This window comes from Balearica regulorum, chromosome 11 (genome assembly GCF_011004875.1).
Source record: "Balearica regulorum gibbericeps isolate bBalReg1 chromosome 11, bBalReg1.pri, whole genome shotgun sequence".
In the NCBI taxonomy this organism is placed as follows: domain Eukaryota; kingdom Metazoa; phylum Chordata; class Aves; order Gruiformes; family Gruidae; genus Balearica; species Balearica regulorum.
Genome location: NC_046194.1, coordinates 9,494,726 through 9,510,467, shown reverse-complemented (window position 1 = coordinate 9,510,467; position 15,742 = coordinate 9,494,726). Strand labels below are relative to the sequence as shown.

General features: G+C 46.0%; 1 protein-coding gene across 12 annotated transcripts in view; it reads right to left on the bottom strand.

The window, feature by feature from the left end:
• The window catches only part of MBNL3 (muscleblind like splicing regulator 3), a 97,745-nt gene that overhangs the window by 9,066 nt on the left and 72,937 nt on the right, over window positions 1–15,742 (bottom strand). For 6 of the 12 annotated variants that reach the window (XM_075763182.1, XM_075763192.1, XM_075763184.1 and 3 more), the window contains 4 exons: window positions 15,234–15,470; window positions 7,354–7,504; window positions 2,855–2,949; window positions 1,340–1,413 (listed from right to left, as the gene is read on the bottom strand). In XM_075763182.1, the coding sequence (XP_075619297.1) occupies window positions 1,357–1,413; window positions 2,855–2,949; window positions 7,354–7,504; window positions 15,234–15,470 (540 nt within the window). In that variant the 3' untranslated portion in view covers window positions 1,340–1,356. Of the gene's footprint in view, window positions 1–1,339; window positions 1,414–2,854; window positions 2,950–4,948; window positions 5,035–7,353; window positions 7,505–15,233; window positions 15,471–15,742 lie in introns of those variants that run through there. The other 6 variants (XM_075763191.1, XM_075763188.1, XM_075763190.1 and 3 more) reach the window with 4 other exon arrangements.

Sequence of the window (15,742 nt, the reverse complement as noted above, 5' to 3'; positions counted from 1 at the left end):
ACACACAAAAGTGAAAAGAATTCAGAGAAAAAGAGGTTTCCTGAAATGAATGCTGAAAACAATGTTAAAGAATTCAAGAACGAGGCTCTTCCAATGCAAATGATCTCCTTATCAAGTGGAACAGGCTGTTTTGCATGTGTTATGGAAATAGGTTAACATGTCAGGTGTCACATCTGTCTGTTGTTTGGGAGAACAGTATGCTGTGTAACGCAGAACATTTTCACTAACGGGTATAGCTCAGTGTTCACCCCTAGACAAACAGGGGTCCATGGCCACAGTTAGTGGGCCATTTATACATACGGTGGTTTATTTAGGTCAGCAGAGATAAGGGCCACCACCAATATGAGTAACTTCTGTTCACTGCTAAAGATATTATTAGAGAATTGCTTGCCAACTTAATTTCCAGCATTTAAGTACTTGCTTGTGGTACGCAACCTAAGGAAGAAACCGGTTGCATATCTGTGTATGCTAAATGGCCTGCACAGGGAAAATCTGGTGACCTCTTGTTGAATTGGCTGAACTGCTCTTTATTCTCTTGTGGTAAAAAAATACAGTGATGAACTGAAACCCTCATGGGATTTTCTCTTATGAACATCAGCTAACACTCACAAAGAAAAGCAATGGAAAAATGACACTGCTGCTATGGTTGTGAAATAATACTCTGTAAGTCAAAGAAAAGGACAAACTCCTCCATCATTCCCACTCAGAGAAACCAGCAGTCTAGGGAAGCCCAGGATCTGCAGGTAGGGTGAAGGATATGTTGCTTGTAACATTCATCCTGGTTTAAAACACATATAAGGACCTCTGAAGAAACCCACCATGAGCCAGGCCCCCAGTGCAGCTGAACACAGATCCCTGCTCAGACCAAGCCAGCCTTGCAGATGCACAGCAGCTGACGACCCAATCCCGCTTACCCCAGGAAAGGAAATATGCCACTAACAGCAAAAGTGAAGTTACACATTTTCAGCTTACTCATTACCACAGCAGTCTTTGCCATCAATAGCACAAATCCCTGAGGCATCTGCAGGCAGCTGGGAGCCGTGCAGAGCAAGAGTAACCTGTACACACAGCCGTCAGACTCAGGGGGATGCAAGAAGGGAGGCTACAAACACAGTAAACCAGATTTTTTTAAATGCAAGGAAACATTGCTTGTTCTAAGCCATAGGACTGGTCTGTATCTGTGCTGCAGCTGCTAAGTTTCTGTTGAGTTGGCGGAGCCTGAAGCCACTGGGGTCCCACAGGCTCAGTCCCTCTGCCCGAGCCAGCCCCCCTTTTGGGGGACACGCTGCCCTTGTACAAAGCAATCCATCGTAAAGAGAAATACCGAAAAGGAACTTACTGTTCTATCGGGAACTTCTACATCTGTGAAACAAACATGCTGCTACTCAGTTCATCTACTGATAACTGGGATATCTACAGCAAAAAAAACAACAAAGAACGCAACACATTAAAAACATTGTCTTGAGATTGGGCTGCTCATTCTGTCTTCAGTATCAGTGTCTTATAAAACAGGATCCATTCCCAAGAGGTCTTTACTTTGCCATACATTAAGTACAACATAGCTGCATCACTACTGGTGTCTTGTGGAGTACGTGGTGATTGTACGGGGATTTTAACTCCAATGACTACAAATAAGACAGAAATGCGCTGAAACTATCTGGCTGAAACAGGACTCATACGGCCACAAAACAGTGCTGCAGAGGAGTTTCTGCTTTCTTCTCATGACTGATACGAGTACGAGTAAGACCTGCTCTACCTGAAAATAACACCAAAGCACAGAAAAAGACTAGCAATCCCTACTGCGAGCAGCAAAACACTGCCTAGGACTTATGCAGGCAAACTTCTACTGAAAGCCTCATGACCTCACACTAGCAAAAGACTTGAGGAAGCCCCCTGAGATATTACTGACATTCGGCATGGCTAACAGCCTCCTACAGAACAAAGTGACACCCCATTTTCTTTGCAAAAGCTCTAAACCTGAGAGCATGACAAATAAAAATGCTCGAAATAGTACCGGGGGTTGGGGGGAAGTGTTAGAAATGTCTCTGGTCTAACTGGGAAAAGTTCTGGCACACCAAATTATCAGGAAGCATCACTAGGACACATTGTGCATATACAGTTCAGGACTGGTGCGGAAGCAGCCATCACAACTGAATATCTTCAGAGGAAGGTTTTTGGAGAGAATTATGGCTCGGCAGACATGCATGAAATCCTGTACACTTATGGCAGTGCTACAATGGCACGTACTGCACATCCAGAGTCATTTCTGTAGGGATGGGTGACGTTACTGGTGTAAATAAGCGTCAAAACTTCAATAGCCTCACCCCCAATTTTTTGGGTTTTGGTTGGGTGTTTTTGTGGTTGTTGTTTAGAGGTCCAATCTTGCGGTGGGGGGAGGCTGCTTTGTGTTTTCACTTCCGCTTTCCAGCCAGGAGAGGACATGCCAAAATACCACGGGGAAGGATGCTCAGGGTGGTATTTCTGCTTGAGACTGAAAGCAGAAGTGCTGCAGGTCTTGTGCGACAGTATGGTCGTGAGTTTTACAGCCCGGTTTTTCAGGACCCGGGGGGGTGCTATTTTTTGGAGAAGCGGCCTGCACCCCTGCCAATCGCCCATCCCTACGCTCCGGCTGGGCTCGCTGCCCATCCCGCACACACGGCAGGACCAGCCGGTGCACCCTCACCGATCCCCGGGGACACACACCGCGCGCACGGCACACACACGCTGCCTCTGCTTGCCCGAGCCTGCGTTGAGCCGAGCGGGTCAGGAAGGCGCTCGGCCCCGCGCAGGATCTGGCCCTCGCCCGGTCCTCGAGATCTGAACACGTGAAAGAAAGCCATTGAAAGGGCCAAACCTGATTGGCGGTAGCTGTTGCAGCGAAGGGGACGCTGGTGGCAGGAGTTGTTGCTGCAGACACAGTGGTGGGCGTAGCACCGTGCATCATGGGCACTTTCGGAAGGGAACCATGGAAGCGACATACGGGAGGGTGGAGCGTATATATTTTTTTTTGGTTTTTTTTTTTTAAATGTAACCATGGCAACATGTGGTGGATTTGGGGGCGTGGCAGGAATCACAGCAACAAGCCATGTGACATCGTCATGAAGGACACATCGGGGCGCAGCATGCAATCACAGTGCAAAGCAAGACAGCGTTGGGAAAAAAAATAAACAAGAGAGAAGGGGAAAAGCCAATTACAATTATAATTAAGGAAAAAACCAAAACATTCTCAACACTTAGTACATTTATAAGCAGAACAATGATGTATTAGACTCTGAGGGCCAGATTTCCAAAGGGGGGAAAGGGTGGGTGTGCTAGCAAAAGCCCACGTCAGCTCGCACCCGTGGGGAGTTAGACACAGCCAGTGCACGTTCCTTTGGGTGGGGACATTTTGGCAAGCGCACCCTCCCACCCGCCTGGGAAAGCTTGTCCCCTTCCCTCCCCACCCCGTCCCCGCCAGCAACCAGAGGTACATGATGCACTTTGCAGTGGCCGCCGCGGACCTTTCACCAGGTTTTCTTGCCTCTATCTAGCGGGGACAATGTTTCGGCACAGGACAGAGCTGGAGGCACTGCAAACGAGCGGCTGGCAGCCCAAGCTCTCTCCATACAAATTCAGCGTGCTTCCTTTCCACCCTAGTTCTAAAAGATTTGGCAAAACTCCCCTCTTGCAAGGTGGTGGGGGATGGAGAGGGGAAGGGGCCAAGAGGAAAAAATACACGAATGCATCTGAACAGCTACAATTTGCAGAAAGAGCATCTGAAAGGACAACATGGCAGCAGGGAGCTCGGCAGCCTCCTGAAGCTGCGCGTCCTACAGAGCACGGTGCTGGAGGGAATGCTCCAGGGTGCACGTGGCCATCCCCCAAACCCAGGGTGGGTTTGCGGGACCAGGGAGCCTGCAGGAAGGCCCGACTGTCCCCACAAACATGCAGCGGGGAAGCAGACTTGCCTTCCCCTCCAGCCCAGCAGACATGGCCGGCCCCAGTGGCGAGCATGCGTGCTGGGCACGCTCCAGCCACGGGATGTTGGAGCATGTGGGTTGGGGTTTCCTACAGGCAGAGGTGTGTTTGAAGGGCTCAGCTCCCCGTCATGCAAGCAGTGTGTCCTCCCTGCACTATAAGGATGGGGAGGTTCGAGAGCAGAGTGCTTAGCCATTCCTGCCAAACCTTTCAGACCTGCTCCCGGAAAGCCTCGCACCCTTCTCCAGGGCTCCTGCCTCTCTCCCTCTGGCTGAAGCAGGCACATGCCTGGATGCTGGTAGTCTTGTATAACATTGGCTGAAGGATGAAAGCTCAGCTTTCACCCGCCCTGCTGTGCCCAAAGACCTGCAGTGGTTCCCAGTAAGACCCAGACTCTGAGCCTGAACACAGTGGATCCCTGCAGCAGCAGCGAGCATGTACTCAGCCCTGCCGCCTCACTGTATCCCAGGTACAACAGCAGCGGTATCTCCCTACACTTCCTTGTACCTGCACGGCTGACACTTCACTAAAGCGATGCATCTTCGGCCAGTCCACAGCTTAAGCCCTGCTTCTCTCGCTGTACAAGCAGCGCCCTGCTCTGGCAGAAGGGCTGACCCCAGATGTGTCCCTCCTTAGTGCCTTTATTAAACCAGTCTCCTAAAATGTCCTCAGAAGGAAAAGCAAAAATCCAAACTCTAATCCACCTGGCTGCCTGATATGAAAAAACAAACCAACAGGTTCCTCCCATTGCTATTTCCTTTTGTTGGATGACTTAAATGGGTTGTAAAGACATTTAAATGACAAATTTTTGTCTCTGCAGCGGAACTAAATAGGGGTGGGAACACATCACCTTGAATTCTCTTATTAGTCACATGAAACACTGCACTGCACAGAAATTAAAAGGGATACAACCATTTAAGCCTCAAAGAAGACAGCAGATAGACAGTCACACCACTCAGCCACTCAGGTTCTCAATGATGCATACTAAGTTGCTGTCTCTTTCAGATTAAGAAAAGTGAGAAGTTTGTGTAGAAAAACTACCAACGCTTGCAGTGGGTGTCATGCACAGAACTGACCCTGCACACCATGCATTGAAGCGTGGAAAGATGAACAAAAAGGGATATTTCATTAGTGAAGCTTCAGTGTTAGAAATCACTTTAACTAAAAAAGCAGGTATTTCTTTGCAGCATTCAGTATTTAAGCACATGCAAACAGATTCTGCATATAGGTACGTAAATAGTTTAGACTCAGTTTTAAGAGATCATAGCAAAACAAATTAATTCTTGAATTCTTGGGTAGTAGAGAATATGTTTCTTCTCCCACCCTGGTACTAAATTATATGATCTATCCTAGAAATCAGGGTTGTTTCGGTTTGGTTTTTTGTTGGTTTTTTTTTTTTTTATTGGGTATGTTGGTTTCTTTCTGATCATGTCAGCAGGAAACAAATTGCCCTTAGAAGAATGTCACACTCATGTTAAAACCAACTTTCCAAAAGCAATTTACTCCTGCAAGCAGGGACCGGGATTCAAAGTCTCTAGTTTAAGCTGAAAGAGGCAGTTTTCTTCTGGACTTGAAACAATTGTAATGATGATGCCATTTTCCATAGACACCCTGACTTTTCCCCTCATGGCAACCCATGATACTGATCTCTCAATAACTGAACAGGAGAAACTAAGAAAAGCAACAGCTCGCTCCCCCTTCCCACGGTGTGAGCGGCTACACACCACTTCTCTGCTTCACCTTCCAGAGCACTGCGAAGGCTGAGACCAGCTCTGCTGTCTGATGCATAAGGGAAAATGGGGATGAGTAAAGCAAATTCATCAGAGATCCATCCTCTGACTGGAAATTTGCTGCTCTGCCTAGCATTAATGTCTCAGACGAGAGCAGGTGCCAGCAAATAGACCTGTTACACATCAGCCCTGAGCATAATTTCATTGCCACAAGACAGGGCACAACAGCACAGTGAGAGTGCTCGGTAAAAAGCTCATTTATGGTGCTCACATCAGAAATGCGTGTCCTTATGTCAACTTTGGCAACTGTGACCTCAAGGAAGAGGAGTGTGTAGCCAGCTCGGGGACTTGGCATTCTCAAAGTGTTTCCTGAAGAAGTATTTCGCTTGGCGCCTAACAGAGTGCGGTTAGGCCAGCTCAGTCCATCCCCTCCAAGAGCACTTTGCAGAGCCCATGGGGGAGGTTCCTGCCCGAGTCCCTCCCTCCGTCTCTCCACACAAGACTCCACTTCCCTGGAAGAACATCTCGGCAGCTGCTGAGTTCTGAGTGTCGCCAAGTGCTCTCAGAGCAGGAAAAGCCACATGAGCACAGGGTTTAGGCCTCAGCTCTCTGGACCACGCTTATGCCCGAGACACATTCGGTCTCAGTGTAGGACTGTCTCTGAAGCTTTTCCCCTGACCCCAAGGAAACAGCAAGGCTGAGGTGCAGGTCGACTGTGTGTTCACCTCGAGGGCCCAGCCCAGAGAAACATTTCCTATATTTTTGTAAATATCACCTGGCAAGTGAATACAGCATTAAACATTAAAAACATTGGGCATTTGTTTTCTTATGATGCTCTGCAATGATAATGATACTAAAAAAAGAGCTATCAACTCTGGAATATTCCTAATTCAGCCACTTACAATACTTTACTACTCTAAGCAGGTTTCATTTGGGCTGCAGTGAATAGAGGTTAATTGGCTAGTCAGCAGTCACATCTGCCACGTCAATATTTCAAGTCCTATATGAATTACTGAACTGCATCTTTCAATTTTACTCTGAGACCTTAAATGTACAATAAAAGCTGGGAGTTAAATTGCTTTTAAAAAGCTTAGGCTATCATACTGGTCAAAAGACAAAGCAAGAGGGAAATATATGCTTTTAAAGAGGATTACATAATTTGTATTTACTAAAGATGAACCGTTCCCTCTATAAACATCACGGCTGCTAGAACATGTAAGTCACTGAGACAGAAGCTCAGAAAGATACCTGCAGCTTCAAGTGAACAGGCACAGAGGTCCACAAGACATTTTAACATGAGTCCGTAAGAGTGCTACGCAAGAGTCACAGAATTAATTTGGGATTAACCAGTTGAACCATAAGGAGGAGAAACAGAAAGTATGAATTCAAGAAACATGCAGACATTGTTCTTAGATCAACCGCTTAAAAAAACCCAAAATGAAACAAAAAAGGCTAAGAAGGAATCTTTACAAGTGAAAAGCTCTGAATTGTAGTAGGTGAAGGAAAAAAAAGTCAAACAACAAATGTTAACTTTCATCCATTTTTTAACATGAAACTACACACTGATACTTTTTTGCTAAGGACTCTTTGAGATCTGCTCATTAGCTCAACACCTAGGTCATAAAAGGAACAACTACGATGCTGGGGAACGTAAGGAGACGCTTACCTGTAGGGATGAATGTAGGCTGTTGCAACTGCATGTTGGCTAGAGCCTGTTGGTAGTGGAAAACGCTTGGGTTAAAGACTGTGGTGGCACCATTGTTTTTTTCAAGTGCTGGCCTCTTTGGTAAAGGTTGAAGTGCACCAGGCGGCAGGGCCTGTGGATAAGGGAGTCATTAAAGACAAGTGGAATAAAAAAAGGGGCCCAGATGTAGATCAAGCATGCAATAAATAATAGGGGGGGTCTTGGCTGCAAATCACCTGCAACTGTGTCAACTTAGCGAGACAGGAAAGAGAAGAGCAGCTCAATCACAGTAGAAGTAGTAGGTGAAACCACAACTTCACTAGGTAAACAGTTAGTAAATGCACAAGGAGAGGGGGCAGAGTCGAGGAGGGATGCTAAGGGAGCTTTTCAGCTGGACTGACTTGGGCACACAGGAAAAAAAAGCATGAGGAGAAGGAAGGAGAGAGGTGATAACCTGGACAGGATACTACAAAGAGCAGTTGCAGGCAACAAGCATTTTTAAAAAAATACCAGCTAAGAGAAATATAGTAGATGACTACTTAAAAACAAGAAGATTAGCATAAGCAACAGATGCCATGGAAAAATAAGGGATGCTTGCCTCTGCCTGTTTCAACACCTGCCTACATGTACATGCACACGTATGGAAGCGTGCGCACTCATATGCAGCTGACCCATGTGTCTGGGTGGTAAAGCCGTAGCTGTTGCCAATTACACCCACAATGTTACATTCATAGTAAAATGCAGTTCCACTTGTTAGTAGAGAGGCTGAGCAACTTGGTCAAGAACAGGCCTGATTCTCCACTGCTCACACCAGCAGCACAGCTCACCACCAGCAGATGTGGACCTGCTCCCAATTTCTAGAAGGTGGCCTCCAACAGTTAAACACTGCTCGCTCGTTAACAGTGGGAAAAGGTATTGGACAAATCTGGTGTTCGAACAAGATTTGCGTGGGCCTTGCTATCAGAGCAAATCCCCTCTTTTTGTTCTATCACACCACCGAGCTTCTTCCAGCCTGTCAAACCTGTTTCATGATCAGACTTGGTAAAAAGCATTAACCCAACTCAGGAACTTTTCTCAGTGAGTTACTCATCATTCACCCAAGCATGTCTCAACAGCAAAGTAGTATGTCAGGTTCTTAGGAGACAGGAATGTTTCTAATGATTTACAGCTTTTCATTGTACCCAAGTAGGAACCACATTTTTTTTTCTCCACATTGTGATAGAAAAGGGTCCTTTTTAATTATGCCCTGCAGTCCTTTTGCACGTAACACTCCCATTGACGTCAATGAGATTTACGCACGTGGAAGTCATGCAGAATCAGGTCATTTCTGCCTAGTTGTTAGTCTAGATCATGTAGCAAAGCAATGGCTGAAAAATAGGGTTATCACTCCTATTTTTTTTTTTTTAATAGGTGACAGTGAAGGGTAAGGTAATGGAGGAGGTTTAGCTAATGAAGGGTTAAGGCTACGAACACACAGTACTTTGAATAAAGGACACAAGTAAAGATATTTTTAAAGAACACACCACAGAATATAAGTGAAAGCTTGCAACAGTTTGTCACCATCTAGAAACAGGTTTCACTTTAAATTTAATTTGCTATAGGAGGACTGCTCATCTGAGAAATGTTAAGCAAGATACTTCCAGGCAAAACATTACTCCATCCCATCTCTATTTACATGGTGGCTTTTGGGTGGTTTTAATATTAAAAAAAACAAAATTAGAAGAATAAATTGCATTTGCAAAACTGCCCCCAGACATGCACACATCCTTCTGCTAATGCTAGCAGGCATCCAGTGCCAGCATTAGGACTTAATCTTTCCAGATTTTCTTCTGGCTAGTACCAAAAGACAGCAATCAAACACAGGACAACATTCTCAGACACAGACACCAAAATCTTTTGCTTAAGATCCATATTTTAGGATGAAGTCTTTTAGGTAAAGATCTAAGAGGTTCCATTTCTAGGGAGCTCTATTTGATATCTATGTTTAAATCTGACTGTAACTATATCTTGCCTATTTAATGATGGCTACATGAATGTTCCTGCAGGCACAGGACAGATTTGCAGCTTGCAGAGACTGGAGTAGCTCCACTTACATCAGAGGTATTTTACAGATTTATAGTGACTGAAGAACTTGCCACTTACTTAAACTCATGCTCCTTACTGTGCCTGATTGCAAAACATTCTTTTTCACGTGCTTCCAAAATTGGCCTCAGAAAAAAAATAAAATCACTAATTATAGCAAAGCAACGGTGCCAGGCACAGAATGGACTTTTGACTCCTTGTTTCTTGGCCAAAGGCTGTCATCACCCCAAAAAGCCCATTATCCCATAATGGCAGTGCCAAAAGCAGAACAGCTGAAGGCTTTGAGACCTTGCCATGATGTCCGGGCTCTTTACACGTGGGACAATTCCTGAGCCCAGCATCGCAGTCAGAAGCATACAAACACCAACAGGCCATAGGGATGCCAAGGCACAACAGAGTACCCCATCATTTCTCTAACATCACCCTTCCTCCTACCCTGGCTACAGCCAGGGAGAGAAAGGAGCTACGGCAGTCCCTGAACAGCACCTTTGGGAAATGCCTCAACAGCAGCTGGCTGGAGAAACCCAAATAAACATAACATTTCCAGTCTTCTAAAGAAACAAGCACATTGCAGCAGCTGCTGTGCAACCTGAAGACCACCTCTGCCACATGAGCTCTGTGGGCACATGAGCCAGGAGCCCATCTTGGTCTGCTTCTGGTTTGACACAGTCTTCTGGGTCACCCCTCCCATCCCAGCAGCTGGGGAAGCATCCATACAGGACCATGCCCTGAAGACATGTGCCTCCTGTTGCCAACCTGTCTAATTCCAGGTATCAAGGTGCAGAAGGGCCCAGGGGGACAGAACGATTTGGCTTCACCACTTCTCCAGCCCTTGCGTTAAGAGCTCCAAGTCAGGAGCACACTCAGTGAAAAGTCTACCTACAAATGCCTGGAGAGGAGTCTAAAATTGCACGTGATCAAGTTGGGACAACACAGCTCCTGCACAGGGATCTGGCAGGGACATTGGAGCAAACAAGTGTGTCTCGTTTGAAACGGGCCAGCATCTCTGTAATGGTATCAGGACCTGCAGGAAATGTAACAGCTTGTGGAGATACAACATTTCTGTCTCGCACCACATCCTTGTTCTGAAGGAATCCCCCAACATGTGTCCTGCAGCACCTACAAAAGGCAACGGGTGACTCCTCACCACGTTTTGACCTTAACAGCAAGCGCTTCCCCACTGCAGAACAGGAGCTAGACTAAATCCTTGTAGGAAAGAACTTACTTGGTGAGTCTACTTCATCCTGCTGCTTGTGATTTCCCTCTGGACAAGCTCTGACTATCACAGATATAGCAGTAACCTTTGACAGTAATCTCTTCTTTTTTGCCTGTGTGTTGGTGTGCGCACATGGGCATGCAACCTATGCAATACGATCTGACCATCTGACTGGTAAAAGGGTTAATTCAGGTCAGTATCCATATGATAGCCTGCACTGATCCCAATTCCCACTACAAAAATGCCAGACGGCCTCCCACTTTTGGGCAGGGAAAGCCACATTCCTGCTGGAACACAAGCATCTGAACAAAGAGGTTTGTGCCACTTCTCTGCATGGCGTGGAAAGCAATCTTTCAGCATGACTGACAGATAAAAACGCAGTGCATGCCAAAGTCAAAATTTCCCACATGCTGGTTAAAAACCCTCTCTTGTTATTTTTTGCAAGACAAGAACTGGATTAAATCTTTGCAACAAACAATTTAATTGCACCTCAGTTCCCCTCAGATTGCTATCACCTAGGAGCACATCACACTTTCACCCCACTGCACTTTGCAAAGAGGGGCTGGGTCAGCATCTGTCTTGCTGCTTCAGTCCAAGGCATGACAAACACAAAATGATCTGAGAGAAGGCAGCGGTACCACTCATTGCCTGGCAAGCAGCAGAAGCAATCTGAGCAGTTTCCTCTGAAGATTACACATGCTTTTATTGCCCCTGTGAATCCTTCTCCAGTGCAGCCTTCCCAACAGGTTCAGAGGAGGTGACATATTCCAACAACACGGTCGCAAATGTTCAGATGTTCCAGAGCAGGAAGACTATTCAAGTAAATTATCTGATGGGGTTTTGTTCAGTAGGGGAGGTCTGGAGTGTAGGGGAGTTAAAGGGCTTTCCCATCCTCCACTGGACTGCGTCTCCTTGGAGAGGTGGCTCTTGGGAAGGGCAGAAAGGCACTGTGCAGGTCACTGCCTATGTGGGCTTTGGGGCTGCATCTGTGCCAGCCGTGAGCACCGGGGAGTGAGAGGCTGTCACAGTGTAATTCCACAGCTGCTGGCAGAAGCTGGTCCCTAGCAAGGTTTCCTACTGCTGCTAGAACTCTGATAAGAAAGCCTCTTGACTACTTGAACCCAAATCTTCAGAGGGAAAGGGGAGCAGATCAGCCTCTGCTTCCCACCTCTGGGAATGAGAAGCAACACCAGCTTGAAAGTTGCAGGGCTCCTCTGCGTCCACTCGTCCCTTTCTCCCCTACAGCTGGGTGACAGTAGCTGATGTTTTTTTAGGATTTATTGGATCCCTCATTATTTGGGGTGAACAGGAAGGAGTTGTCTTCTGTGGAGCCAGGACTGACAGCAGACTGGGAAGATGGCTTTTGCCTCGCTATGAGGGTCACAAAGACAGGAAAAACATATGTGAGACTCAGAAAAATAATCAAAGGTGGCTTATATGAAGATAGTTTGCAGACAGAAGCCTGGGTTGCAAAGCCTGAAGCAAAAGGCACCCAAGAATGAGGTCCCTGTGCTGACACTGTCCCACTGCGGTACAGGGGAGGAACCAGAGACAGAGCCAGCTGCAGTGGCACCATCTCCCCAGCGTACCGAACATGCCAAAGTCCTGCAATGTACCTGCTTTGTTTCCCAGCACAGATCTCACAGTGCTACTTAGCTCTGTTCCTCCTAAATTTGGGCTGTGCCCATTACACAGATCACCCTTCTGCAGGGCAGTACCAGGGTGATGCTGCCAGGCACGGCTGCGCTGTTGGGCATACCACGAGAAGTTGCTGGATTTGTCCTGCACCACCCAGTCCTCTGACATATCCAGCACAGCGCAGACCTAATGGGTTAAGTTCTCACCAAAACAACACATCTCATGACTCTGAAGCTGCTGCTGTTTGGAAAAAACACTGCAAAACCCAGAGCTGCCACCCTCCAAGATTATTCACTGCCTCCAAGACACATCCAGGCTTCAGGAGGAAAAGCTCAGAGGGTTAATGGATGGTGTGTGGGACACAGGGTTGGCATGTCTGAACGCACACTGCAACATTTCTGGCAGGGATGGGCAGTCTCCCCAGGCACTAACACAACAGACCAAGCGCGGAAGGCTTTCATGCAGACTAAGATGGTTACGTGCAAAGCAAGAAGGTGAAAGGTCCAAGTACCAGGTCAAAGGTTGCCTCGAGCGGTCGCTTCAGTGATCTGACAGCTGGCTGAGTCTTAATTAGCAGGCAGCGAGCACATGATGGCAATGGGCCGGGGAGGGGGGTCAAGCACAGTAACAAAAACAGCAAGCAGAGGTGTGTCAAGAGAGAGCAACATTTTGGAGAGGTGAAGAGAAAAAAAAAAAATGTAAAAATGAATGCATTATACAACTTATATTAAAAAGACGAGGCATGCACAACGTGGGGTGGCTGAGTAATTACCTGGCCTAGTAGCTAGTCAGCTATTTTACCTCAGTAAGTTTTAAAAGTAGTGTCATCACAGGACACATGCTTTAGAGCGTCTTCGCTGCAGCTGCACAGCGGGTGAGGAGCGCTGGGGACCAGCGCCTGCAGCTGGACGTGCGCTGGGCTTCAGCCCTCGTGCTGCAGCTACGGCCACGTGGAGGTCAGCAGGAGTGCTTGTGGCAAGGGAAGGACCACCGGTAAAGAAGCGAGGTTCAAGCACATGCTTGAGTGCCACCCTGAACTGGGGACTGAGCCTGATCCAGTTCATCTGACTTTGCTGCACAGACTTCAGCCAAGCAGGAGTTAGTAAAGCTACTACTTGTGCATATCAAGTAACTGCAAGATGGGGTCCCTCAGAACTATCTCCTGAATTTAGATTTGAAGTAATTCCAAATCTATTTCAGAAGGCACACCCATTTGTCAGGCATTGTTTTTTGATGCAAAGAAAACTGGGCACCATTCTTCCCTTTATTAAAGTCTTATTCCTCAACAGGTACAGTAAATGCATCAAACCTTGAGAAGTCAATGAATAATGTAAGCTGTTTGGTAGCAGGGGTGATGCAACAAGCCATCAATAAATATTTTAAAGGTTCTAGTTAACAAACATACAAGTAAGGTTAATTACATTTTTAAGAGAAGCCAGCAGCATGAATAAAACATGCATTGGCTTTAGTTAAGTAGCAGTGTTCTAGATAATTAGTGAAAAAGTAAAAATTCAATTGTAAAAAACACAATTGATTTCAGAAGGTTATTTTTCTAACAGACCTGGGCTCTTATTTCAACAATAATAAAAAATAGTAAGAAATCTAATAAATGAACTCTGCAGGACAAAGAAATACTGTAGTATAAACTGGTTCTTCAAATTACATTCCAGGTAATACTGATGCTACAAGGAGGGTAGTTTTATGATTTCTAGAATCGTCCTGGTTTTGCATTATGTTTCACTATGAATGAAAAGCAACCTCTTTTACTGTATTTAGGAAAAAAAAAAGGTATTTAGAAAAAATTTAGTCTTTCTTCTAAATCAAAAGGGAGGCAAGAACCTTTTTTAATATTAGTTATAAAAAAATAAATAAATCACAGAACAGATGAGGTTGGAAGGGACCTCTGGAGATCATCTAGACCAACACCCTGCTCAAAGCAGGGTCAACTACAGCAGCTTGCTCAGGACTGCATCCAGGCACGTTGTGAGCATCCCCAAGGACAGAGTTGCAGTGTTTGATCACCTTCATGGTAAAGACGTTTTTTCTTATGTTGAAATGGAATTTCCTGAATTTCCGTTTGTGCCCACTGCCTCTTGTCCTTTCACTGGGTATCACAGAGAAGAATCTGCCTCCATCTTCTTCACTTCCTCCATCAGGAGTTTATACACACAGCTAAGATCCCCCAGGGCTTCTTCCCTCCCCAGGCTAAACATCCTAGCTCTCTCATCTCTGGAATAAATAGGTGCCATTAAACCAAATTCAACAGAATAGCAAACATTTACTCCAGCTAGGAATTTTTTCTGGTAAGTCTTCCTTGACTCATTTTTAGAATTGCAGGTGTTAGAAGTCACAATTCAAATTAAAATGCAGGTGGGACCATCTCTACCAGGTCTGAAGTATCAAACAGTACAGGAAATCACCCTTGGCTTGAGGCTTGTCATTTCACTAAGCCTTGGCAAAGGTATCAGGCACAAGTTTGCTGAGCTCAAACAACTGACATCTTGTCTGCTTTTAAGTCAGTGGATATTTTGCTACTGACTTCAACAGGCCAGGATCTCCCTGCAAAGGATGTATTATGGGATGGTCAGTCTTTGCTTCCATTGTGTAGTGAGGAAGCTAAATTGACACCTACAACTTAGCCAGGGAAGGTGCTGGATACAAGTGCTGCCGTACTTGTGTTCATGTCACGCCAGAAAATCACAGGGTTCGCCACCACGTACCTAACCAGCGAGGTGTACTGCACCACTCAGGGCTTCATGCTATGGTGAGCACGTAGGAAGGATGAAGAGATGGGATTCGTATTGCACATGCTCTCAGCTCTCTAGTCAGCCATTTACAAAGCACTCTACTTTTCCACAAACAACATGTATGACACAAATGAAATCTCTTAGCAATGGAAATACAGCTTGAGAAGAGTTCTACTTACCATTGCAGCTGCAGCTGTCTGGTTCACCTGGTGTTGAGCTGCCTTGATTTTGGCTTGCAGGTGTGCAGGGGGATGAAAGTACTTGCATTTCTCCCTAGAGCATCGACCTTTGATGTAATCCATGCAAACTGTAACAGTATTTTCATTTGTGTCTATCATTGCAATATCTATAGGATGAGCATAGCGGCAATCATTCTCACCACGTGTGCAATTTCCACGCTGAAACTCTCGACAAACCTTAAAAGAAAGCCACATTGTTGAGCAGAACATCAAGTTACTCTTCATTTAGTATTTTCAACACAGAATTATCAGTTCAGTTGGCCACATCAAACCATGCATTTATTCTAAATCCATGCTCATCTTGTGTAGCACATACACCAACAGTCACAGGGGCAACTGGTGCTACTCGCAACTGGTTCAGGGGTACAAAAAAACCCACAACATTACCAAGGCCCATTACCAAATGCAAGAGAAGTACAGAATTTGCGCAGAATGGAAAGTGACCCCAG